At 47.3% G+C, this 25804-nt stretch overlaps 1 protein-coding gene across 1 annotated transcript in view; it reads left to right on the top strand.

Moving 5' to 3' along the window:
- The window catches only part of IFNAR1 (interferon alpha and beta receptor subunit 1), a 229840-nt gene that overhangs the window by 40690 nt on the left and 163346 nt on the right, over positions 1-25804 (top strand). Inside the window, exons 2-3 of the mRNA XM_085621378.1 lie at positions 11305-11437; positions 17547-17728. Of these exons, the coding sequence (XP_085477504.1) occupies positions 11305-11437; positions 17547-17728 (315 nt within the window). The remainder of the gene's footprint in view (positions 1-11304; positions 11438-17546; positions 17729-25804) is intronic.

Genomic DNA, 25804 nt, shown 5'->3' with positions numbered 1-25804 from the left:
CTTGCCAGGTGTAGGACTCACAAATGGCAGAGTCCAGGAACTTGTGCAGGGTTGTAGGAAGTCTTTTATGTCCCTGAGACTTCTGAATAGTGGCAAGCCAGTAAGCCCTTGGAGTCACTCTCGGTTCAAGTTAGATGGGTCTAGTCGTTTCTCCAGCAGGGCAAAGAGTAGCAAGTAGCAGGCAACAAGCAGCACATCAGAACAAAAAAGCAGTTCTTCCAAAGCAGCAGTCCAGAAGAGTGGCAGTCCTTGTAGCAGCACAGCTAACCTTCTTAGCAGAGTTCTTCACAGGTTCAGAAGTGTACTGTCTTGGTAGGGTCAGAGACCCTGTACTTATACCCAATTGTGCCTTTGAAGTGGGTGTGACTTCAAAGAAGGGTATTTGAAGTGCACGGATGTCCTTTCTTCCCAGCCCTGGTACCAGACTATCAATAGGAGGTAATCAGCTCTTTGTGTAGAAATAGGACAATGCCTATTCAGGTGTGTCAGCTCTCACCTCCCTTCATGCTCCGGAAGAGCCATCAGAATGCAGATGAGTATTCAGCCACGCCTAACATTCTTGTGGTTGTGGCTGTCTTGGGGGAATGCACAAAGTGTAGCTGTCACCCACCCCAGACGTGTATTGTGACAGGCTGCAGGCACAAAGAGCAGTAAGAGCAGAGAAATGTCTACTTTCTAAAAGTGCATAAGGAACAAATGATAGACGGAATGCTGACCAATGCAAACATTCACTCACAGTCACAAAGATCTGAGTTTAATCCATCATTCGTTTGCTCACCACACCACCTCAGTTTGGACCCAGCCATATGCAAATCAGTCTTGACCCTGTTCCTCATGGGAACAGTCCAGCCTGAACTGCCAAGCCAGGTCCTCCATGGACTAGAAAGAAGCATCCTGGGACTGGTTTTGGGGCATCACCCCTCATCAGCCAGGGTTGTGAGATCAGAATGGCCCAAAGAACATGTTGTGTTTTTGCTCTACTTGAAACATGCAAAGCTGAGTTCCCTTTGATGGAGAAAAGTCAACATCCATCAAATTGTGTATCCTGTAAGATGCATTGATATCCCTGGAGAAGACTGTAGACCTATTCCAGGCATGGCGCTGAAAGGAAACTCTGGTACCAATGGCAAGCCCCAATGCTGCATATATTAGATGAAATTTTGAAGCATCACGGCTGTCCTCCATAGACAGTGTAAGAGACGCCAAAAGGTCATCTGTAGCAACTGGTAAAATGTGTCTCGGAGAGCTTTGGAGTAATGGCCGAGGAGACAGCTGGAATTTAATGATCTAAGAGAAAGGCTTGTGATGGAAAAACATTTGCTTTCCAAATCTCTATTCTTTTTGAGGTCGAGCCTAGAGCAGCACATGCGCTGCGTGCTCGACTTTTAGTAAAGGGGTTTTCAAAGTGCTGCCAGAGGCTTTTGCTGGCCTCAAGCTTTCGTGTACGTGCGCGTGCACGCGTGCAGCTGCCATCTGTCTTCTCCGTCACGGGTCATTACGTTGCTTGTTTTTATTTCCCGTGCTTTCCCCTCTGCCTCCGTCCGATCACTTTCACTTTCGTGGCTTGGCTGTTACGAGCAGAAATCAAACCAACACGGGTGCATAAGGCCCAACAATATCGCAGAAAATGTCCACATGAGGGCGCTGTTGGGCCTTTTATGGCCGCCTTCATAATCATTTATTGCATTTAAGATTCCCCTTGTGGTTGTGAATCTTAATAGTTCTCCAGAGCGAGCTTCACCATCTCACCTAATGCCCTTTGACCACCTGGGAATGCGCATGGGAGTAACTAAAAATGCGAGAGTGAGCCTTCCTTGCAGTAAGTTAGCGTAAGTTTACTTTTGAAGCCAGAGAACAAAATAGCTGGGTGATGTTTCCGGGTGTCATCTTTCGCTGCTTCCTTGTTGGCATGTAAAAGATATCTACCAACCAACACACATTAATTCATACAAAATGTAAATAATACCAGGCGATACACTTGGGAGTGAATAAAAAGTAACAGAACAATCACACGGATAAAATTTCCGGAATAACAGGACAAATAAATCAGATTGTGCGTTAGTTGACTGGAACAACCCATGCAAACAGGCCTTGTCACGCGTGCAGCCGCCATGTGGCTTTCATGGATCATTAAGCCTTACAGTGCTTGCTCTTCCAAGCGCCTCGCTCTGCCCCTCCCCCACCACAGAGTGCGTCCCTGCGATCACTTTCACTTTCCGTACGGCCAATGCTTGTCTGGTTAGGTTCCAGGAACTGTTCTAGCGCTGGCTCTTCATTATACAACTTAAATACAAACCAAAAAAAACGGAACCATAACCTTTTCTGCTCATCCAGTTAGTTGTAAATTTTCTAACCTTAATTCCCACTCACCAAGTCATTCTAGAGCTGTGTGTCATCAGTTCTGGTGTTGCTCAGACAGTACGGAACGTAAAATATTGAGAAAAATAGCCTGTGCATAATCCAACGTTTTTTAGTAAAACTATATCCCTGTCTTTGAAACACCCAGCAGCGTGAAGTGTCTATGGGCTGGGATTAAACGGCCCAGTGTGCGATTTTTCACTCTGACAGCTGCTTTTATGGGCGATACCAAGGTAAACAGTTATGAGCTAAAGCCCATCCTTGCTTGTACGCTATTGAATCCACAATTTTTCTTGCTGACTGGATTTGTCCAGATTCTCTGTTACTGTCTGGTTCTTTGTTGCTTGTGCCCCCGCCCCTCTCAATGTGCTCCTTGCATTGCTTGCTATATAATGCTTCCAACTGAGAACTCCGCCACAGGCTCTTAATACCTGCTAGCAATGGCCTCGCCCTTCTGACCGGCTGGTTTGACAAATTTGGAGATCTGAGTATCTCTGACCCGAAGCTTGCCTGTATGTTCTTTTCCTTCCTCGGCTGCCTGCGTCGTGCTGACTGTGCAATGTGAGATCAGGCTGAGTGTGGATTGCTCAGGAACGTTTTAAAAACAATAGATTCTGGAAAGTTCCATTCAGTTGTGAAGTGTCAGTTTAGAGCAAAGACAATCCAGGAACACCTGGGAGTACTTATATACACAGCAAGGAACACCTAATACAGAAACTACTACCTTCCTGTCCCCAGTGGGCCAGCAGGTAAGCAGCTCTGAGTGGAGCCAACCTCGGGTCGCTTCTTGGGATCTTAGGTAGTGCCTGCAGTTAGTAGAGGTTTTCTGCTGTCAGCCTAAGGATTTCAAGGCCTAAATACGTTTGTAGGGCAAGAACTCTGTGAGTAGAACTGATTCTAGTTTAACATGTACTGCATCTGCTATAAGAAGACAAACTGTGTATCCTTCTCCAGCAAAGCATGCCGTAGTAGAGGAGCCTTGAGAGTAATCGGTGCCGCTCAGTACCTGTTAGGTGTATGGTCACCTTGTGAGTAGTCAGTCAGAGGTTACAAAGGTATGGGCCGGAAGTGTTGTGAGTAGATATGCTTTTGGTCTTGGTGCACTTTACTGGTGCAAGGCCTTGTGAGTAAAGAGGATCCATGCGATCAGTCTGTGGAGTACAAAGCCCGTTTTGAGGGGAGCATGGCAGTGTGTAAAGCTATCCTGGATGTCACAAAGGCCCAGGGCAGGAGCTTTCAATGCAAGGAATCTGTCTCAGATGTGCAGGGCAGTTTGTGTGTAAAACCGAATTAGACCCAGGGTGACTTCGTCCTTTCTTCCCTTTTCCCCTCTTCAATTCCACTAGTACTCATGATTTCTTTCGACAGTAGCTCTTCCTCTTAGTGCATATTCCCCAATTCTCGTGCATATATAGTCCCAGCAAACATGTGACATCACCACACTAGACCTTTTGTTTTACCATAGGCCATATGTGTACTCCTTTAAATAATATAACCACAAACTGAGATGTGATCCAAAATCACTAAAATGATTGTATAACTGCAACGGTGCTTGTTCATGCACCCAATGTTCTGATGTAATGAAACCCACCCTTGCAGTCTCTTTAAAGCCCTTCCCACATTTTGCTATAATACCTGCACTCTGGGAAGAGCAAAATAAAAAATAACCGAATATTCATGAAAACTGAGTGAAAAGTTACAAAGTGTGTGAAATGCCGAGCGGGCAAAATAAGTAAGTCTCTGTCGTGGATCTCTCTTCCTTTCCCCGTGCTCCCTGGTCTCGTTCTTCATTCCTTTTATCCTTTCGTGCTCTCTCTCATTACTCTCCCTGTTGACCTGGTGTCTTTTACATCCCTCGGTTACCATTCTACTTTTTGAACTATCCTCTGAGTACTTGCCCCTATGCTTTGGGTTCTCTTTCAGCTCTAAATTGATCCCCCTATGAGTTTGGATCTCTCTTCCCTTCCCCTCTTCCTCCAGTGTTCTCTGGTTTCTTGCATTTCTCTTTGGTCCATCTCATCTCTGGGTTCTCGTAAATCTGCTCTTCACCCTGTGATATGGGGCATATCCCACCCACTCCTCCTACTTTGGGCTCTCATTCCTTTCAGTTTGTTGGTCTCATCGTAGCCAAGGCTCTCCCTCCTCCTCCTCTTTGATGTAGGGGTGCTGTCACTCATTTAACCCATTATCTGGTACTTCTTTCAACTCTCTGGGTCTTCTATAATGCCTCTATAATTCAAATAACATCACTAGCAAACAAGTTAATCGAAAAATTATCTGCATTTAGTCACTAAACATTATTACTCCCAACATTTCGCTGCACCTTACTATAGAAACGAAAACTTGAAAACAGTAGGAAAATGCACTCATTGGAGAAATATATACAGTCTAACGATACATTGTTGCTGTTGACTAGAGAAGTATATATTTTGACTGCACATTAATGCAGCTAACTACGAATTTGAATGTTCCCAACCACAGAAACATATACTCTAAAAATAAATGCATTTCATGGATTGTAAAAATGGAAGCATTTTTAATACAGGTGAATATCGTTGACGGTACAAATATTTTATGTACCTATGAATCTCATAGAAACACAGGTACTCTAACTACTGGTGAACATCACAAACTATAACAAGCATTGGCATAGCCAATAGGTCTCGCCTTTGGGACCGTATAAGTATTTACTTCTGCAGCACAATATCCTTGGTGCAACAACATCAACTGTTGCATGGCTAAACACTTATAATGTCCCAAAAGCGAGACCTATTGGCTATGCCAATGCTTGTTACTCAATATTAGGCGGAGTGGTAGGGAAGACATTGACATTGACTTTGCTGGTGAAAACCTGCACCACTAAGCTTTCTGGCAGTGTGAGAAAGGCAGGGTTGCCAGGCGCTGGGCACTGCTGATAAGCAATTTGTCTATTATTGAGGAATCCCTGAAACAGGCTAGGACCAGGTGCCTAAAAGGTTGTCAGTAAGTGCCTCATTGAATGTCAACAGTGGCTCTGTGGGAGCCTGACCAGGTTGCAAGGCTTCTGTCAAAACGTTTGTTTACTTAAATGGTTGCAAACTGTAAATCTAAAAACACTTCAGCTGTCCTCATCACAACAGCGAAAGTGGCACTTTCTTCTGTTGCAGAACCTGGGGGAGACTCAAGGCCAATATCAGGTGAAGTGTCAAGCCCACTGACATCCTGAAGCTCTATATGCCAGTTTTCCTTATCATATTGAGAAACACAACGTCGTCCTCATAGTTGTCTTTAATCTGTGCCAAAAAGAATATGTAAGGCCTGATCCCTACCATGTGGCAAGGGCAAAGAAGCAGTGTCAGAGAAATTGCCAAATTGCTGCTCACCAGTCAGCGCTGGGCCTGACTTCGGTCTAGGTTGTGATGGATTCAACTTTTAGTCTGATAGAACTTTGGGCTATACATACTCTAAGTGCTATACATCCGCATGCAGCATCAGCGTTGATGCAAGTGGTCTGCCTCAGGGAACGGTGCCGGACCTTTACCTGGCACCGGAATCGGTGCTGACATGGGTGCAATAGACACAGACTGCACTGAGAGCAGACCTGCCGTGGGAAGTCCAACGGGAGGCCCCTGCGGATCCCTGGGGCCTGAAGGCGCATCAGAGGTAGTCTGTAAAGTGCCAAATATATGCGGCATAGCCTCTTTGAAGCCTTCAACTTGCTACAATGTCACAAATGGACCTAGGAACTCGGGATGTATTTGGACCAAACTCTGAATCGACTCTGATGCTGATTGGAAGTGAGACCGGGAGGCACGTTGATGCCTTCGCACCCTCTCTGGAGTTTGAGAGTGGTGAGAAGGGTCCGTTTCTCACTTCAGTGTCTTGTGTTTTTTCTTCGACTTACCCGAAGACTTCAACCGTGACAACTAACTACCAAGGGAACAACTTCCGGAATGGGACCTTCTTTTTTTACTTTGACCGGTGCAGTGTGGAGTCTTTTTTATTTTGGGACATAGAGTTGGGCCTGGTAGTCCTGTATTTCCTTTGTGTCCTTCTCGGGGGAAGCGCTGCAGGCCTTGGAGTTGCAATCTGACCCCAAGCCTCAAAAACAGGCTTTGTGAGTGTCCGTCATAGACATCTGTTTGTGATAGTCCCTACATGGTTTAAATTCTGCAATTCCTTTGCACAAAGTCTGGTCAAAGATCACAAAGAAGATCCGTATCCATTTCTGTAGAAAGTAACTGATGTCCACACGCCAGAGGAGGCCCTTATATGCACTTGCGCTCATCACTTCTGAAGTGAAACGACGTGGACACAGAGCTGCACAATGCCACCTATCTATGCACTGGAGAACTGCTTTAAACGTTTCCAGATTCTGTCTGACTTTGGGGAATACTTGCATAGTAAATCTGCAGTTAAAAGTATCTAACAGAATAGCATTTTAACCCGTTCCATGCGTTGGACGGCCCCCGGGCGTCCGACGTCACGGTGGGTGCGTGGAATTCCCCGCACAGAGGGGGAATGTGCGCCGCGGCGAGCTTCCATCCGTAAACAGGCATTTTCCTGTGTAACATTTGAGAACGGCTGAAATAATGGATGACACCGTAACAGAGCAGGCCACACAACACTGTGCATCTCTCTCTCATTAGTCCACTAAGCCACTATACCCTGCATTCTATTCTACCTTTGTACCATCCGCACCTACGTATCGCTCGGCTTACCTGCCCTCTCTGCTCTAGTCCTGCCAGTCTCAGCCTTAGCTTCTTTAGCTGCAGTGTCTATCTGCTGTCTTCTCAGCATTTCACTTTGGATCTCTTTCCGGTTCCAGGCAACTTTTTCCTCACTATTGCTACCCTTATGCTAGCCACCCCTTCTCAGGCACTTAAGCTATTGCACTGAAGACACTCTGTCATTGCCAGTGTATGGTCTGTCAGTGATGGCAGGGTCCAGGCTGTCAAACAATGAGCTGCCTCTGTGCTCCTTCTCGATTTATAACTTGAAAGGCTTTGCAAGAGAAAGTAAGAGTGTTTTGGGGGCCACACTAATGGTAGAGATCACCTTATAAGAGCTGTGACAACTTAAGAGCATAATAACAGCGCAGGGACTGACAATGGTCTCCTTGGGGCTGTTGAGGCATTCTATGCCTGTGTGCTACTGAAGCCAGGCCACCGAACCATCTACTTCTGGTATTCCCATAGGCTCACCACATGAACAAACTCATTGTGCAAACTGGAGGGATGCTTAGCTGCTTCAGTGCATTGTTTATTGTATACCTCCCATGAACAGGGCAGTAGTGTTGCAGCCATTTTAATGTGCTTTCTAGGCCATTACCATATGCAGTCTGAAATCATACCTAAAGTTCATCTCCTTATACGCCCATCAGTGCTTTGTTCCACTCATAAAGTGTCACTCAAAGTGTCAGACATGAGGAATGAAATGTCACACTGAAAACATTGCAAATATAGAAATATCACACATGCACAATCTGAAAACTTGGCAGCTATGTACATATTTTAGGTTTGAGTTTTATGTAATGTTGTGATATATTATGTTATTAGTATTTGTAGAGCGCGGCTTATCACCCAAAGGTATCCAGGTGCTGGAGCAGGTGAGTTATTTGAAGAGTCAGGTCTTCAGCCTCTTGCGGAATTCGAGAAGCGAGGAGGCTAGACTGATGTGTGGAGGAGGTCTTTCCGTGTTTTGTGTGCGATGTAGGAGAAGGCTAGACTTCCCGTTCTGCCTTTGTGGATACGGGGGGGGGGGTGTGCAGGAGAGTAAGGCTCAGCAATGGGGGTCTGGTGTGTTGGTGAAAGTGGAGGCAGCAGTTAAGGTATGCTTGTTCAGTGTTGTGCAGTCGCTTGTATGCATGCATGAGCAGTTTAAATTGGCAGCAATTGTGTATCGCCCAGTGGATTTCTCTGAGGGGTGGTGTGATGTATGCGTCGTGGGAGGTCCAAGATGCATCTAGGCGTGGTGTTCTGCATGGTCTAGAGTCTGTGGAGGAGGTGGGTGGAGATTCCGGCATAGTCTGCTGGTGACTAGGACTTGAGTGACCATACATCTGGTGTTCTTGGGGATCCATTTGAAGATGTTCTCAGCATGCATAGTATGTGGAAGCAGGAAGAACTAACTGCATTCACTTGTAATGCCATGTTGAGTTTGTTGTTTAAGATGATTCCTAGGTTTCATGCGTGGCTTGTGGGTATGGGTGTTGGGACAAGCTTTGATCGCCACCAGGTGGAGTCCCCTCAGTAACAGCGACAGCAACTTCTTTCCAATATTCGTTAGTAGGACGGCAGGATTAAGCACCTCACATGTAAAGAAAAAGAAAAAAAGATCCTTAGTAATTATATAAATTAAACCATTATATTATAGGCAATTGAAACATTTTTACGTTTAGACGATTACTGTGTGATTTCATGTACGTACATCTCAGAAGCCTTTTGGAGGCCACACAAAACAGACAAACAAGGCGTTTGCTGTGACACTCAGGCACCCTATTCACTCTGTCACGAGCTGCATACATTTTAGGGTCAGTTACTATTTACTGTCAACCTTGTTATTTACTGGTGCATGACTGCAGCAGTTTGGGCCCAGTGTGCTGGTGCCTGCTTGCGAAACTAAAAAAGTGGTATAATATGGAGACTAATTATCAGATGCAAATCTATTCAAGTGAAAACATGAATTAGTCACGGAAAAACATTTATCTCTTTAATACCAATACATGTTTATTATTTACTAAAGGACACGCTCAATAACTGGTACTCTTGATACTGTGTACCAGAGGATACACAACACCAAAGCACCTTTTTATATATTTACACACCAATCCATAAATAACGTCACAATTTTCACAAATCCTGTAGACATAAATACACGTAGTTATCTTGTTAAAGAACTGTAGACAAGAATTTACAGATATATTTATCACACAACTTCATTTCAGTCTTCCATTTGTTTAGAGCTTATATGGCTGTCTTGAAGAATAAGTCCACAGTCCACTTTAGGAGGTAGTCTTTACAGAATCACACAATGAGGACCAACCAGGCATTGGTTCCTTAAGTGTGCATCCAAAACAAGTTTATAGAGAATTCCAATTTTTGAAGACTCCTCTAACTGGTATGTTTGTGTGTTTCAGCCCTTTCTCATTTGGGCCCCGTCAGGACTTCGGAAGGATAGAAGTGCATAGGCTGTAACTATGTCAGTAGGCTCCTTGAGCTGAGATTTATAAAGGAACGGAAACCAAGGAAGTCTGTGCCGGGATCCTACTTAAAAGGAGATACGCAGTGCAAGTACGGGCTCGTCTCCCGTGGATTGAGAAGCTCGTACAGTTGCCTGCCCAGGCTGTGGAGCGCAGTACAAAGAGTGCTCCGTTCTCACTCAAAATGTGTAGATTCTGCAGCAAGTCCAACTTTAAAGGAGTTACTGCTAAAGAAAAGTCAGTTGGTTTGTGTCCTCACAGGAAGTGAAGGTTGCTGCCTGGTCAACAAATGGCATGCTGGCCGTCACGCAGCAGCCCCGTGTACAAAGGCTTGAAGCAACTTGGGGGAAAAAAGTCATAAAACAAAAGTGAACACTTGCGTCTCTTAATGCTGGGAAGTGCTTGGAAAAGTAAAGTGGATAAATCTTCTCAGACAAGAAACCTATTAACTATGCAACCTATTAACTATCCTATTATATGAATGAAAGTGGGCTGAAGAGGGCTGGCCAGTTTCCCACTCGAGGTATGGTGTCCTGTGGGCTGATAAAAATATATGACTGGCACATCAACAGAGCAATGGCTGAAGGAGGCTTAACCAATGCCTCTTTGTACATAAGGCTGGAGTGATAGCTTTAGGTGTCCCTAGCCAATACCTTAAAAAACTGCCTTCAATTACATCTCTGTAATGGCTTTGCCAGGACCTAGGCTGCATCCATCCATTTGTAGGTACTGTCTGGTATTCAGTTGTGTCCATGTGAGAGACACCTGCATGCACCCAAATGTACCTTTATGGCATCTTCGAGGCACAAAGCTGTGCTGATATAATGACACTGTTTACATGTCGAGCTTTGCTTATGGTGAGACACTGATCTGCCCTCTCTGAGTCTAAGCAAGGAAACTTCCTTGCTTCCTATCTGGTGAGAGGAGTGTGTTGTCTAGAACGGATCATGAAAAGTACTTCTCCAGCTATGTCCAAAAAAGAGCCTGGATTCATTCTGATCACTTTTTGAGTGGTGATTTTCCGCAATAGTTATTCAGCACAAAGGTAAAACTTATGCCAGCATGGTTTATCTTTTCTATGCTATAGTTCATTACAGGAAAGAAAGAATATCTACAAATTAATAAAACTCATTCTAATGTGTATTTGAAATAAATTACTAACTGTTTTTGTTGTGTTTAATTTCCGGCAACAGTTTCTGCTTTTATTCTTCATGTCTGCAAAAATACTATTTCTTATGCAGGCGCAGAACACCAAGAGACCTCCTAATTCCAATAAGACTGGTAAAAGCAGTTTCTGGCCCCCTTGGACTCATGAGATCTGCTGCAACACTGCAGACCTCTTAACGTCCACCCAGTGATTTCGGCTGCTATGCTGCAAAAGCTGCCGACCTCTCTGGGTGAATCTCTGGTCCCAAATGAAGAATTGGACGGGGGATTACTGATTTGCTCCAGTGATTCCTAATTTCTAAGGGGGCTATCTAGTGCCAACTTGTAAAGGGTCGGATTTTCCTTGCTCCCGGGGTTACTGGTAGATCCGGTATCAGTAACTCTTGGGGGGGGCGGGGAAAATCTAGCACATTTATTGAGCTACTCATAATGAGGGCCTAAGTATTTAAGCCGTTTGTGGAATGGGTAATGCTGCAACCATGAATTATAAGGAATAATGTACCCTCTGCCATAGATACAATGAAATGTGAAATAAATAATTCCAGGTGCAATATTTTGCCATTTTCACTCTTAACAGAATTTATGTTTTCTTGCTGTAGGCTTACAGAATCTGGAGCAGCCACAGAATGTTCAAATTTATATCGAAGATCCACAGTTTACTGTAAAATGGGACTGGCTTTCGAAATCTAGTACAAATGATTCCAGTGTACTTTTTTCGGCATACTACCTTCCGTAAGTTAACTATTTATCATTTTATTCGTACCAATGCTGTCACTATGTTTTGCATTTGATCAAAATACAACCACTTAAGGCTGCTTATGTTTCCTCTTGAAATTTTGTGAAGGTCTGTAGTGAAAGTTTTCAAACTAAAAATTCCCCATATTTTGTTCTGTATTGTTTTTTGTGGATCTAAATGCTAAACTGCATATGAGCAGTCCAGGCAGCACTCCAGGCAACTCTCTCCCCGGCTCTCTCCCGAGCTGCTCCGCCGGTTGTACGCACGCCCGCAGTCCATCTCCAGCAGAGTTCGAGCCTCGCGCCCGCCTCTGCTTCAGGTCATTTTGTGCCATTATTGAGCTGTGTATTTCCTGTTTATCTAGCGCTTCTGCCACTGTAGTGTTGTCTTTTTTCCCGCTGTGTCCTGCTCAGTCCACCGTTGTCCTCCGCCGCCGCTCCTAGTCAGTTTCCCGCACGCCCTCTGACCTAGCCCCACTCCCGCCTCCACCTCTACTCCCGCCCCCTCCCCTACATAATGGCGACCGCTGTGCGGTCGTGCCTCTGGCGCGCCTAAGGCAAGCCCATCTGCGCCCGTCCGTGACCCGACCGGGACCAGCGCCAGGAAGTGTGGGTCTCCTGGTCCCCACTGCTACGACTCAGCCACCCTTCACGCGCTCAACCCCGAAGGCCATGCCGACTGCGTAAGATCCTCGCCCAATACGACCCATCGACATTTCTCATGTGGACACTGCCAACGATCCTTCACCATCAACAAGACACCCGCAGCCGCCGAAGGGCCGCCTACTGAACAACCCACTGAAACCCTGACTTGCATCCTTCTCAACGTGCGCTCCCTACACCGACACGCCGTAGAGATCTGGGACCTGATCGACACCCTCTTGCCCAACGTCGCATTCTTCACGGAGACTTGGACCAACCCCACCTCCGGCCCCGACATCGCCACAGCAATCCCTGACGGCTATAAGATCCAGTGAAAGGACCACCCACACGCGGAGGTCTCGCCATCGTGCACAAGACCCCCTCTGACTCCACATCCAGCACGAGCGACCCCCACTCCAACACGGAACACCTCCACTTCCAGATCCAGCCCAGCCCCATGACGACGCTACGCGGCACCCTCATCTACAGACCGCCAGGACCTCGCGCCCAGCCCGCAACCACCATCGCGGAGCTCACCGCACCGCATCCCACGCCATCACTACCACGGACTACATCCTGCTCTGGGACCTGAACTTCCACCTCAAACAGCCAGGACCCCGACTCCACCACACTCCTCAAGAACCACGCCAACCTAGGACTCCCACAGAGTGGGCCACACCCTCGACCCCATCTTCGCGGGAGGATCAAACATCTGCTTCAGCCACACCATGGACCACCACTGCATCCATTTCACTTTCAACACCACCACAGCACCCAAACCCGCCCCACGCCCGCAGCGAAGGAACTGTAGTAAGGTCACCTAGGAACACCTGACCTCCGCCCTCCTCCAAGACCCCCCTCCCAAGGCCACGACCGACACCAACTCCACAGCCAGGAAATTACACCACTGGGTCTCCTGCTGCGCCAACAAGTTGGCCCTTCTACACTGCACTACCAAACAACGCCCACTGAGGGCCGCCTGGTTCACTACTGAACTCCAAGAAGCCAGACGCTCCTGCAGATGCTTGGCGAAAACCTGGAGGAACCAGAAGACCACCAAAGCATGTAACAACCACAAGAGTGCCCTGATGGACTACCACCAGCGTATAAGGGACACCAAAAGGACCTTCATCAGAGACAAAGTCAAGACCAACCCACCTGCGAAGCCACTTACATCACACCGTCCCAGGAACTCTGCGAAAAACTCAGCTCCTACTTCCACCTGAAGATCAAGGCGCTCTACGAGAACTTCAGTGAGCCAGCAGAAAACCGCACCATACCACCCATCACCGCCGAGAAGCCGACCATCACCTCCTGGGCCCCCGCGTCCATCGAGCTCATCTCCTCAACCATGAAGAAGGCGCACTCAGGAGCCCCAACGGACACCCTGCCCCCCACACATCTTCATCAGGCGAGCCGTTGTCATCGCACCCGAACTAGGACGAACAATCCACTCCTCCCTCATGTCCGGCATCTTTACAGATGACTGGAAGCGTGCGGAGGTGAAACCCCTCCTCAAGAAACCAATGGCCGACCCAACTGACCTGAAGAACTACCGGCCCATCTCGTGAACACCCAGCTAACCGCCTTCATCAAAGAAAACTCCATCGTAGACGCATTCCAGTCTGGCTTCCGCAGCAACCACAGCACCGAGACCGCCCTTCTCGCCGCCACCGACGACATCCGCATGCTGCTAGACCAGGGACACACCGCAGCCCTCGTCCTCCTAGACCTCTCCGCAGCCTTCGACACCATCTCACATCACACGCTAGCCGCCAGACTCCACAACGCAGGAATACAGGGATCCACCCTCGACTGGATCCAATCCTTCCTCTCTGGCAAAACCCAGACGATCAGACTCCCCCCCCCCCCCTCCCCTTTCTCTCCGACCCCACTGACATCATCTGCGGAGTACCCCAAGGATCTTCACTAAGCCCAACGCTCTTCGACATCTATATTTCCCCATCGCCACCATCATCAGACAACACGGGCTTAGCATCGTGTCCTACGCCGACGACACCCAACTCATCCTCTCCCTCACCAAGAACCCAGAAATCACCAGACTCTGCTTCCAGGAAGGAATGAGAAACATAGCAGCCTGGATGAAGGACAGCTTTCTAAAGCTCAACTCCGAGAAGGCCGAGGTCCTCACCCTCAGACCCTGCACCTCCTTCTGGGACAACACCTAGTGGCCCTCAGGAGCCCACCCACCCTGACAGACCACGCTCGGAACCTCAGCATAATCCTCGACTCCTCCCTCTCCATGAACCACCAGATCAACTCAGTCATGTCCACCAGTTTCCACTGCCTCCGCATCCTCCGTAAGACCTTCAAATGGATCCCCCCCGACTGCAGAAAGACCGTCACTTATGCACTCATAACCAGCAGCCTAGATTACGGCAACACCCTCTACGCCGGAATCAAAAAAACTCTTCTACACAAACTATAAACCATCCAGAACGCCTCATCCAAGCTCGTGCTAGGGACACCGTCCCACAAACATATGACCCAACACCTACAGAGCCTCCAATGGCTCCTCGTCAAGAAGAGGGTCACCTTCAAACTCCTCACCCATGCCTACAAATCCCTCAACAACGTCGGACCCAAATACCTCAATGACCGAGTATGTTTCCACTTACCCAAGAGGAACCTCCGTTCCGCTGAACTTGCCCTGGCAGAGATCCCCCGTATCCGCAGAAACAGAGCCGGCGGGTGAGCTTTCTCCTACATCGCAGCCAAAACCTGGAACGAGCTCCTGGTCCACATCAGACGCTCACCAACCCTCCACAAGTTTAGAAAGGACCTCAAGACCTGGCTCTTCGACTGACCCGGAGCTGCTCCCCCCTTGCCCCCGCAAGCGCCTTGAGACCCTCACGGGTGAGTATCTCGCTCTATAAACCACTGATTGATTGACTGATTATGAGCAAACTACTTGGGATTATCAGCTTTTATTGCTAGTGCTCATCTCCAGAAATAAGACAATTGTTTGTATGTTTTTGTTCATTAAAACGTCATCTGGTTATTCCTGTCCTTCACAAGTTACTCTATTTAGAACACATAAACCATAGTCCTCTCTGAATAAAGTATTTCAATACTTAATTATTCACACACAATAAATAAACATTCTGCCTTAAACTATGATTAAACAAATATGGTAAACTAGGAAGGAAATGTTGAAATGGCAACACTTCAAACTGTTTAATTAATTCTCTTAATCTACTTTATAATGGTCTATAGAAAATCCCTTATTTTCTCATTTTCCATGTGTAACATTACTTTTAAAATGCATCCTGGCCAACCACACTGTTTTCATACACAACCAACTACCCTACAGCATTACTTAAGTACTCAAAATTAAGACTATGTTTATGCCTTCAGAGGTTTTCATTTAAATCTTTGTTTTTTGTTTGTTTATTTGCATGAGTGTGTTCATGTCTGGTTAAGCAGCAGCATGGTGTCATATGGCTACCTCTCAGCATCTGTTTTGCCTCTTGGGCATAGCAACAACAGGTTGTATCTTCTGCAAGTTATAGTTCAGATCACATATTTTAATCCATTCTCTCATAGTATAATGAGAATGTTCATTGGCCACATAGGGCCTTTTTCTGCAGTAGATTTTTAGGTTTGTCCGCGTTCAATGGGAGCTTAGATCTTAGAAGAGTTTCTTTCATTGCCTTTCTCCTGAGTCTTAGCATGTTGGCACAAGGCTTGTGTAGGTGTAAATTCCTAGTCCTTTTTAAATCTGTGTTATGCACACTGTGGATATGTCCGTATCTCATGGTACTATTCACAGGGGTCCGTTATGATCCCTTATGATGGACATATGTCTTTGCCCACAACTCTCTGCAGGAAAAAGTAAAGAACCCCAGGTAAGCTGCAGTGTATGCAGTACCCAGATGTGGCTGAACCTGGGTGTGAGCACTATTAATCATTTCTACTAACTGGAAATATTCCACTTTAATTGCACTTCATTATTAGTCCTGAGCTGAAATGCAGTGAGGCAGTTGCCATCACGCTGAAAAACTGTTAAAGCAAATGGTGAGAGTGAGTTTGTGTGTGTTTGTGTATGTGTCACACTACTACCGAGATTCCCAACTCCTGCTGCCCCAAAATAGTGCTATATGAACTCAATGGGAACTGTGCCGATCTTAAAGTAAGTCGTGGGTGGGTCTTTCACGCCCGCCAAAAACGTTTTGAAAGATGTACTATGGTAAGGCACCACACAAATATTAAATCATTTCAACCCTCCTAAAAAAATGTAGGTACTGTGGCCCTACAAATAGAGAATGGGTACACCCCCTCTACTGACCTGACCTTGTCTGATGGAACCAAGGCATAATAATCTTTGAAAAATATAAAAAGAAACTTCTTTTTACAGGTTCTTTCTTGCTTTAAGGGATAGGGCTTTATAGAAGATCTAGAGTTCTGCTAAGCTTCGTGACATAATGAATGGATGAGTGAAGAAAATTTTATTTAGCACATAATGCGTACAAAATTGTCTGATGTTTCATTACAATCATACCATACTGGTTGATCTGATTTTTTTTCTTGATTTCTTTTTTAAAAACACTGCCATCTAGTCATATTCGATCTAGTGACTTTGGAGACTCCAGCCACATTGTAAAGCTATGCATGTCTGGAGTCCCCATATTCTAGAAATGTAAGGAATTCAAATCTGGAACCTCCCTTCCCACTGACATGTTTTTTGCGCATGAGTCAGAATGGAAATGGCCTTTGGAAGCATGTTGGCAAAGGCCCACTCTCTCACCTTGTCAGCAAGGTCATACTTTGCTAGCCCGTCATTGGACAGTAATCTTCAACTTTTCTATAGATTCCTTAACCCCTTGCATGCCCGCCCCTTTCCCCGCCCAGTGCCGCGCTTTGTATTAGCGGGCGGAGTTCATGACGAGCTGGACTCGTCATGGGCACAGCGCCACCGCAGCCCATGACGAGTCCAGCTCGTCATGGGCACTGAAGGGGTTAAAATGCACAGATGCAGAGCATATCTAACTTTGATATATTTCACTAAAATCCTTCAATTGTTTTCAGATGCGAAGGAGGGGTGCACCATTATAGCCACCCTTCAAGAATTTGCATACTTTTGACATTTTACCTTGTGAAGAAGCATAAACTATATACATACTTATGCCCAGCTACTATCCCTGCACAGATGAGGGCAAAAGGAATACATATCTTGGTTTAACCTGCCCGACTGAGGTGCCTCTGTTATTAACTCGGAAGATAGTGTTCACCTACTTACCTCTTTGTATGTGTGATGTTTGCCCCTTTTACCTCCACATTGTTTGTAATTGTACATGTGGTGTTTTAACCTAGTTTTCACCTTTTCAGGTGTGCATTAAATAAAGAATTGAATTGTTTAAAATGCATGTGTATGTTTATTGTACTTTTTCTTCTTCTGTAGTAAAATTGATTTGATTGATGTATATTTTGTTTCTTTTTCAAGAGTGGAGGGAACAAATAGAACATGGCAAGAACTATCCGGATGTCAAAATGTTATTGTTACAAAATGTGACTTCTCTACCGAGCTGGATTACTTGGAAAAATATAAAGTTCGTGTGCAAGCAAAAAGAGGAAGTGCAACTTCTCGGTGGTCTAAAATTGTCAAATTTGTTCCCAGTGAGATTGGTGAGTCAGAAATAAATTCAAACTTTCGTAGTGTTTCAGCTTTCTAACTTTCAAAACTTTTAAATCTCTACACAAATACGCAAAGGTTCTTTGATGTGTTTGAGTTCTCCAGATATTTTCCACTGATTCTTAAATTTAGAATAATTTGAGGGTGCCTGATTGAATTTAGTAACATTTTGTTAACAAAAACGCTTAAACGTTTATTTTCTTTAGATTAACAAATGAAAAGACATGTTTACGAAATTCAGAAGCCCATTGTAAAGGCCTCTATGTTTACCAATCTCTTTGTAAAGCCATGTGTGCTCTCACATCCCATAATGCTTGTTACTGAAGACTCAAAACTCAGGGGTATATTTACAAGAACGTGTGATAACTACCGCAAGATTAGCTTAACGCAGCTCCCAACATCGCAGCCTATCGTGGAAAAATTACGCTGTGCCAACCAAGTATTCACAACGCGGCGGTAGCATGGGATAGTCACCAGATAACGTGTCAAATGGCCGTGCAAAAATCAACGACCCGCTGCAAAAATGCGAAAGGCGAACACAAATAATCATGCGATGAGGCCAATCGCGGTACCAAAAGTAGTGAAAACCAGCCACAGGCCTGCAAATCCCACGCGTCTGGCAGAAAAATGCACCATAAAAACCACAGAAATAACACACCAGAAACAAGCCAAAGCACGTAGCAACATGGATGCACCCTGACCCAGTGCAGAGGCCAACGCGAACCACACAACCCTCACAGACCACCAGCAAGGAACAACAGGGTCGGGGAAGGCCAAGGAGAAGAGGGAGAGGAAGATGGGGTGCAGACCACAGGAAAACAAGACCAGCGTCACGGAGGTGACCGAACACTGACCCACAAGCAGGCACCTGGAAGGCATTCCGAGTGCCGAAGAGGCCAATCGAGGAGGCCAAGAGGCACTGGCATGACATGACAAGGAGGAGCTGGAGGAAACAGAGGCCACAGTCATCAGTGTGGAGACGGTGCAAGGAGTAGGGAGTACGGACACAGCTCGAGAGGACCTGACACAACATCAACAGTAACGAACAGGGACTGGGGGGACGGGGGGAGATGGGCACAATGGCACACATGCACAATGAGGTGTAGCACACTGCACACCCACAATTACCCAGATCATATCCCTGATCCCCTTTGCACACTGCAGCTCACACACATAGCAAGAACAGCACACCCACATTGACGACAACGTGGTATAATGCGCAAAGCCGACACTGCAGAACTGAGACACAACTGGCTCTGCACATGCACAGAAACATGCCTACTACATCTGATAGAGGAGGAAACTGTGAAATAGAAATGTACGTGTACGACCTCACATCCATCATGTAGTCCAAATGTACACTGTCCCGCAGCAGTATTCAGCACCTCCCAAACAGTCACAATGTACATTGTCATACAATCTGCATGTAAACCAGAACAATGTGCCAACATACATGTCAACATGCATCTCCCCTTCACATTGCAGAGCGGCACACAACACTTCCAGCAGAGCACAGAAGACAACACATCTGTGATGCCGGAGAGGACCACCACACCTTCGACACCGACGCCCTACAACAGCCCATGGACATCCCACGCAACCCACCACCAGGACCTGGGCAGCCAAGCTACTTAGAGGAAAACACAGAGCCTGCAACAGACCACACAGCAGGAAGCACCCGCAAGCACATCTGACTCGCGACACTTCACCCACCCACCCATGGCACTCCAATGCCATGTGTCAGCACGCCAAAAGGAGGAACAGGTGTGGGTGGGGTTTGAACCCATGGAAGGCGAACTAGATCACATACGTTGGTGTCTATTACCCTCCAGGGACCACCTACATCCCACAAAGGAGACCCACAGTGCCATAGAGACACATGCTGATGCACATTGACAGTACAGAACCACACCCAGGGGCACGCAAATAGCAGTCACACACCCACGTTCGCTCTGCGTACAATGCCCCAGGCCACTCCCCTTACGAATTGAGTGGGTGACGACAAAGCTTCATGTCCAAGCTCTAACCCGCTGCCTGCGGTGACATGTCTGCATCCGCTGTACACAGCACAATGTAATGTCGTAGGGCCCAGGGCCCTCATGCATACAACAAGACCACAGGGACACACGCAGATATTATGTTGAACTGGCTTCGGGCATGTGCGCCTGGCCCCTTTATTGGCCGGGCCACATGTACAGTGACGCCTGTGCTGGATGTGTGTGGGGTGAGTGTAAGCCAGCCCACGTGGAGTGCTTGGTGCTGGCAACCACTTGAACAGTGGACACCAGTGCAACGGAAACTGAAAACACCCGCATAACAGAGTCAACTGCTGAGCAACATGGAGGGAGACGGAGAATGTCCAGAGGACACACAACATGCAAACAGAAGTGTCCGTGAGTTGCAGTGCACTGAGGTTGGGACACTACAGCTGAGCGCGCCCATGTGTAGAAAAAGTCTGGGATTGTGTCCCTTCGAGATATTCCTGATGCAGTTGCAGTGGGGTGTGTTAGACCTGCATCATGTTCCTCATCAACGTCCCAGGTCTCCCACACTGCTTGAGGTGACATTGCTGCGCAGCCTCTCCACAACACAAAACTCAATCAATAACGGACGATGGCTTGCGGTGCACTGAGTCAATGGCACCTGCAGTGCCGAGCAGGGTATCAATCTGATAATGTCATTCATGACAGGTGTGAGCAACTCCGTAAGTCTGTCAGGACCACCGTTTTTACTCTGGCAGATGGCGGTTGGAGGTGGTCCTGGCAGTGATGGCGTGTGCCTCCTGCGGTGATGTGACGTCCGGGCCGGTCAGGACTCGATTTGATGTGTGAGCCCTGGTGGACCGCAGTTGAGGCCAGAGGTAGCAGACAGCGCAGGGCCACAGACACATGGCGTTGATGACCCTAATGCCATCATTTCAGAGGCCATCCAATATCTCAGAAGAAGGGGTCCCGGACATGACCATCACAGAGTTAGTGACCCCGGATGCACTGCTGCCAGCACAGGCACCCAGCCATAGGACGGTGACTTGCGGTGGAGTCAAATGGGCCATGCGACCTGAGCGGGTCCTCATCAATGTCCGAAGTGTATGTTGCGGAGGGTTGCGGGGGACTGTGGAAGGTGTCCTCCAGGGCATGATGCAGAGGATGGAAGCTGTCCGGAAGCAGTAAATGGAGGGGTGGAATGCCACGGCGTAGTTTTCGCCACAAAGTCAGTATCACCGCCATGATGGCGATGACAACCCCAAGTCCATGGACTCAATCGCCACCAAAGTCCAACCAGAAAGTGTCCATGGGTTTCGGGGAATAGACATAGTGGCACTGGGGCTGAAAGGGGATGCAGTCTGCGATGAGGCCTGTACAATGACATCAAGTCAGCCATAAATAAACCAAGGCTGAATTTGAAGGTGTGTGTGACCTATTCGACTGCAGTGTAGGCCGGGGGCAGCGGTCAGCAAGGGCCCACATCCACGTGTCGTTGGGATGCTATGCACATGGTTGCTGCCACCGGGAGTACAGTGAAGTAGAATCTTCCTTTTTGTGCCTACACGGACAATGTATGATCAAGACTCAGTTCCAAATGTGTGACCTACTTGTCCATAGTGTGGGCCGAAGGCAGTAGTCAGCAGGGGACCACACCCACCTGTCGTTGGCTCGCGATGCACAGAGTTAGTGACACCAGGGCAGTTGTCGGTAGTGTTCGATCACCTCCGTAACGATGATCCTATTCCCTCCGGACTGCAACGCGTCATCCTCTTATGCCTCTCCTTGCGTGCGATGATATGTATTCTGCCTTTGAATAATCGATGTTCAGTTCAAATTCTGTGACCTACTCGTGCTCAGCGTAGGCCGAGGGCAGTAGTCCGCGTAGGGCCACAGACACGTGTGATTGTAATGCTATGCACAGACTTGTTGGCACCACATCGAAGGGAGTATAGTGACATGAACTCTGCATTAAATAATGTTCACTGCCATGGTGTAATCAAGACTCAGTTCCAAATGTGTGACCTACTTGACCGTGGTGTAGACCGGAGGCGGCAGTAGAGTACGTCAACGAGAAAGAACTAAAGCGGGCCTGTGTCTTGGAGGCCGTGATGGTCTGAGGAGGCTGCCAAGGTCGCGGGCCTCCGGCTTGGAGCTTGCGTCGGCATGTGGTGGGCCCTCCTTGACACACGCCGGTGTCGGAAGGTGATCAGTGTGGCGTGCCCTGGCTGCGCAGGGGCGGGCCTGACGGGTTCGGGGTCCAGCAGGCCAGGGTCCGGCAGGCGCACAGGATCGCAGGCAACTCCGGTCACGAGGACAGCATCGGCCTCGTGGTGTGACGTTGGGCTTTCCGGAAGAGGACCACACCCAGGGCTATGTGCTTTTTATTCTCACCCCTACGCTGGCCTGGCGTACGCCAGGCCATCCCACTCCGCTCACGCGTACGGGGGGATGTAACTGCCAACATTTCCGCGAACTCCCCCACTGGCTGGGGTGACATGGTTGCATCCACTGTCCACTATACTCCATAAACAAGAGGTGTATGTCGCCATGGATATGGGTGTGTTCGGCATACTGCGGTCTGTCCAGCACATCTCCGCCACTCTTGGCATTGTGTACTTTCCCTATCATGGTTCTCCTGCATCCTTCACACATGCCTGGTTGCCATCTCTCCCCACATTGGGCTAGTGTGTGGCTGAGGTGCCATGCCGTTGATGGCTCATGTTCACAGCTTGCCCAGGTTACCATTGTGAGTTGTTCTGTCATGCCTGGTGGATGGGCATGTTGTTTTGCATGTTGGTTTTGATTTTGCGACGTGTGCATTGTCAGATTTGTAAGTTGCATGGTTGTGGAGTTGAGGTGAGTGGGGTTCTCATTTGGAACTTGCCAAGGGGCTGTGCATTTCCCTTGGTGCCATCCTGGGAACGCTGGTTGCTGATGGACAGTCGGAGGATGAAGGAACCATGCACACTGGCTGGGTATTTGGAGGCTACATTGGTGGAGGTTCCACGCTGTTTGGATGTTGCCTGCACATTGATGTGAGAGGTGTGCTTTCTGTTGCGGTGATTGTGTGCTGTTTCACCAGGGTGCACATGTAGTACATGTGTGCTGTGGATTGCCCCCAACATGTGCGTGCATCCAGCTATGGCGTATGGTCCTTGCTTGTTCTTCAGCGGGTCCTTCGCATTGTGTTGGATGTATAGGGACTTACAAGTCTTATGGTGATGTCCAGGACAGGTGTGAGGTACTTGGATGTGGCTGGCTGTGAGACTCATCTGACTCTGGAGGGTGTTGGTTGGGGGGTACCCGGGGCCAACAGGTGCAGCACAGCCAGCAGCTTTGTGTGGGGTGGGTTGTTGGTTGTCCGCTGTGTTGGTGCCGTCGGCCTGTTGGGCGATGTTGGTCAGGATGCGTACGATGGTTGTCCTTTTTGTGCCTGTAGTGGGCAGTGACATTGTCAGGTGTTGGGTCTGTGAGTCTTGTGCATTTCCTGGGGGTCAGGTGTCTTTGTCTGCACAGCCTCCATGGTGGTCCGAGGGGGGGGGTTTGGGTGGGTGTTGGGGTCCTAGGGTGGTGGCGGTGGGTGTTGTGGCCCTCTTGGGTGTCCGGGCCGCATGACCAGTGGCTCCATGGCATCTGTTGCCCTTCCGATGTGGCTGCGGGCTGGTCTCCCTTTTGTAGTGCAGGCTGTCGTCCGCCTTTGCACCAGGTCTGAACAGGTGTTCGTTTCCGGGTGCTAACGCGCCTTATCGCCTGTTTTGTGTTCTTATCGCTGATCTGGCTGGTCGTTGAGAATGTTGAGGTGTGGTGTTGTCGCGGCTTTTCGCACGGGAATGCCTACTCTGCATCTCATTAGCGATAGTTTAGGGGTCATCTGTGGCGATGTTTTTTGCAGCTGCTATCGCGGGTATACTGGTGCTGTGGGCTGTTAACACCAGCTTGTGATTGGGGCGATAAGTTTATCGCAACTTTGGCTGCGATAAAGTGCCGTTAACTCGGCGATAGATCCTTGTGAATATGCCCCTCAGTGTTTTTTCCGTCCCCACAGTGGGGGACTTCTGGAAGGCAGTATTTGTTTTTAATCTATTTTCTTTCTTGCAGCATTAGTCACCTTTGTCTTTTTAAAATGTTTTCATCATTTGCTGCAATGTGTTCATTTACCTGAGGCCATTTGAATAGGATAGGATATGGTTTTTTAAAGCGCTTGAATGCCAAAGCGTCTTGGCGCTGAGAGGTGAGATAGAGGGACTGCAACAGCTATATCAGGCCTTAGATTGCGGGGAACAGCCATGTTTTTAGCAATTTACTAAAAAGCAGCCTATTCGATAGTAATCTCATGTTAATAGGCAGCTGGTTCCACGGTTTGGCTGCACAGTATGATAGATCTCCTTTCTGATATTGGGTTTGTTAGGTCTCCATCTCAGTCTGCTTTTTGCATATGCTGTACACTTGTGTGGTTGCCTGAAATTCCCAGGTGCACACAGAATCATTGCTTGTCTTGTCCTCATAATAGGTTGGGATTATCTTCAGCGTGCCTGGAATGAGATACGCCTCCACATGGTTCTATCATGGAATGATGTCACTTTCCCAAGATGCTTGTTCTTCCTTCAAAGTGGCATTGGGTGTGAGCATTTGTGTTGAGGGAGTGCCTACGCTATGACGGGTCTTGAAATCTTGGTGCCAAAATTCATTTTATGTCTTCTAAACTCTCCACCATCTTTGGTGCAGAGAGTGGTTTTGAATACCGGTCGTACTGAGAGGTGTATTCTGGGAACTGGCGGATGTTTCTTGGCAAAGACATTCAGTGGGGACATTATGTCACCTAGAACTTCCTGGGAAGCAGGTTTGAAAAATGCCTTCAATATGTTAGTGTTGATGACTCCTCCTACATCCTGCTTCTCTTCCTGTGTAACTATTCATAAAAATATGATGTGGTAGCCTACTTTGAGTTTCTTAAGCAGGCAGTCATATGAGTCACCTGTCATCTTATGGCCCATTTATCATTTGGTCACCCCTGCTTCCATTTCCTCTTGTTTACCCAAGTATTGGTTCTTGGTAAAAGTGACTCCATACTTGTTTTTCAATTTTCATATCTGCCAGATTTCTCAAATCCTTAAAGGCATAGTCATTTATTGTATTGTATTGTAATTGCATTTGTATAGCGCTTAATACCCCTGACGAGGCGTCGAAGCGCTTTTCGTCGAGTAGCATGCTACTCTAGGACCCATAGAGGATTAGTGTTGAATTAGTATAGTGAAACATGCAAGTACATTTAAGTGGTGGATATTAGTCAGTTATTTGGAGTGAGAAGGGTAGCGGAGGGATAGAAGGGAAAAAAGGTTTGCATTTATATAGCACCTTTTACCCCTGATGGGGTGTTGAAGCGCTTTTCTGGCGAGTAGCAGGCTACTCCGGAACCCATAAAGCATTAGTGTTAAAAATTAGTATAGTGAAATATGAAGTAGTTTGAGTGGTGGATATGTTAGTCAGTTATTTGGATTGGGGAGGGGTAAAAAAGGGGAAACGGTTTGAATTTATATAGCGTTTGTAACCCTGATGAGGTGTTGAAACGCTTTTTTGGCGAGTAGCACGGTACTCTGGAACCCATAAAGGATTAGTGGTGAATTAGTATAGTGGAATATGAAATTAGAAAAGTGAACATGTTAGTCTGTTATTTTTATTGAAAAGGATAGTTGAGGAATAGAAGAGTGAAGGATTTTTTTTATTAGGTCATAGCAGTAGGAAGAGGCTTTTGGATGAGTAAAAAGGGTTTTTGGAGGGGAAGAGTCAGAGGGAAGAGTTTAGAAAGGTTTGTTTTGGGGGATCGGTATAGTAAAATAGGTGTCAGATTATGCAAGAAGTGTAGAGTAGGAGAGAGTCAAGAAAGGGTTATTTTGGGGAACATATTTGCGGTATGGGGTTGGGGATAAATGAGAGAGTGGGTGGAGAGGATATAATGATAGATGTATAGGGTGGGAGATAGGGTAGTGCATTGGAAACAGCAGTAGAAAGAAGTTTGAGATGAGTCAGAAAGTTGGGCTTGAAGATATATTGAGAGAAAGTATAGGCTGAGAATTAGGGTAGTGC

The sequence above is a fragment of the Triturus cristatus genome, chromosome 8, assembly GCF_964204655.1.
Source record: "Triturus cristatus chromosome 8, aTriCri1.1, whole genome shotgun sequence".
In the NCBI taxonomy this organism is placed as follows: Eukaryota; Metazoa; Chordata; class Amphibia; order Caudata; family Salamandridae; genus Triturus; species Triturus cristatus.
This window is presented reverse-complemented; position numbering and strand designations above follow the sequence as displayed.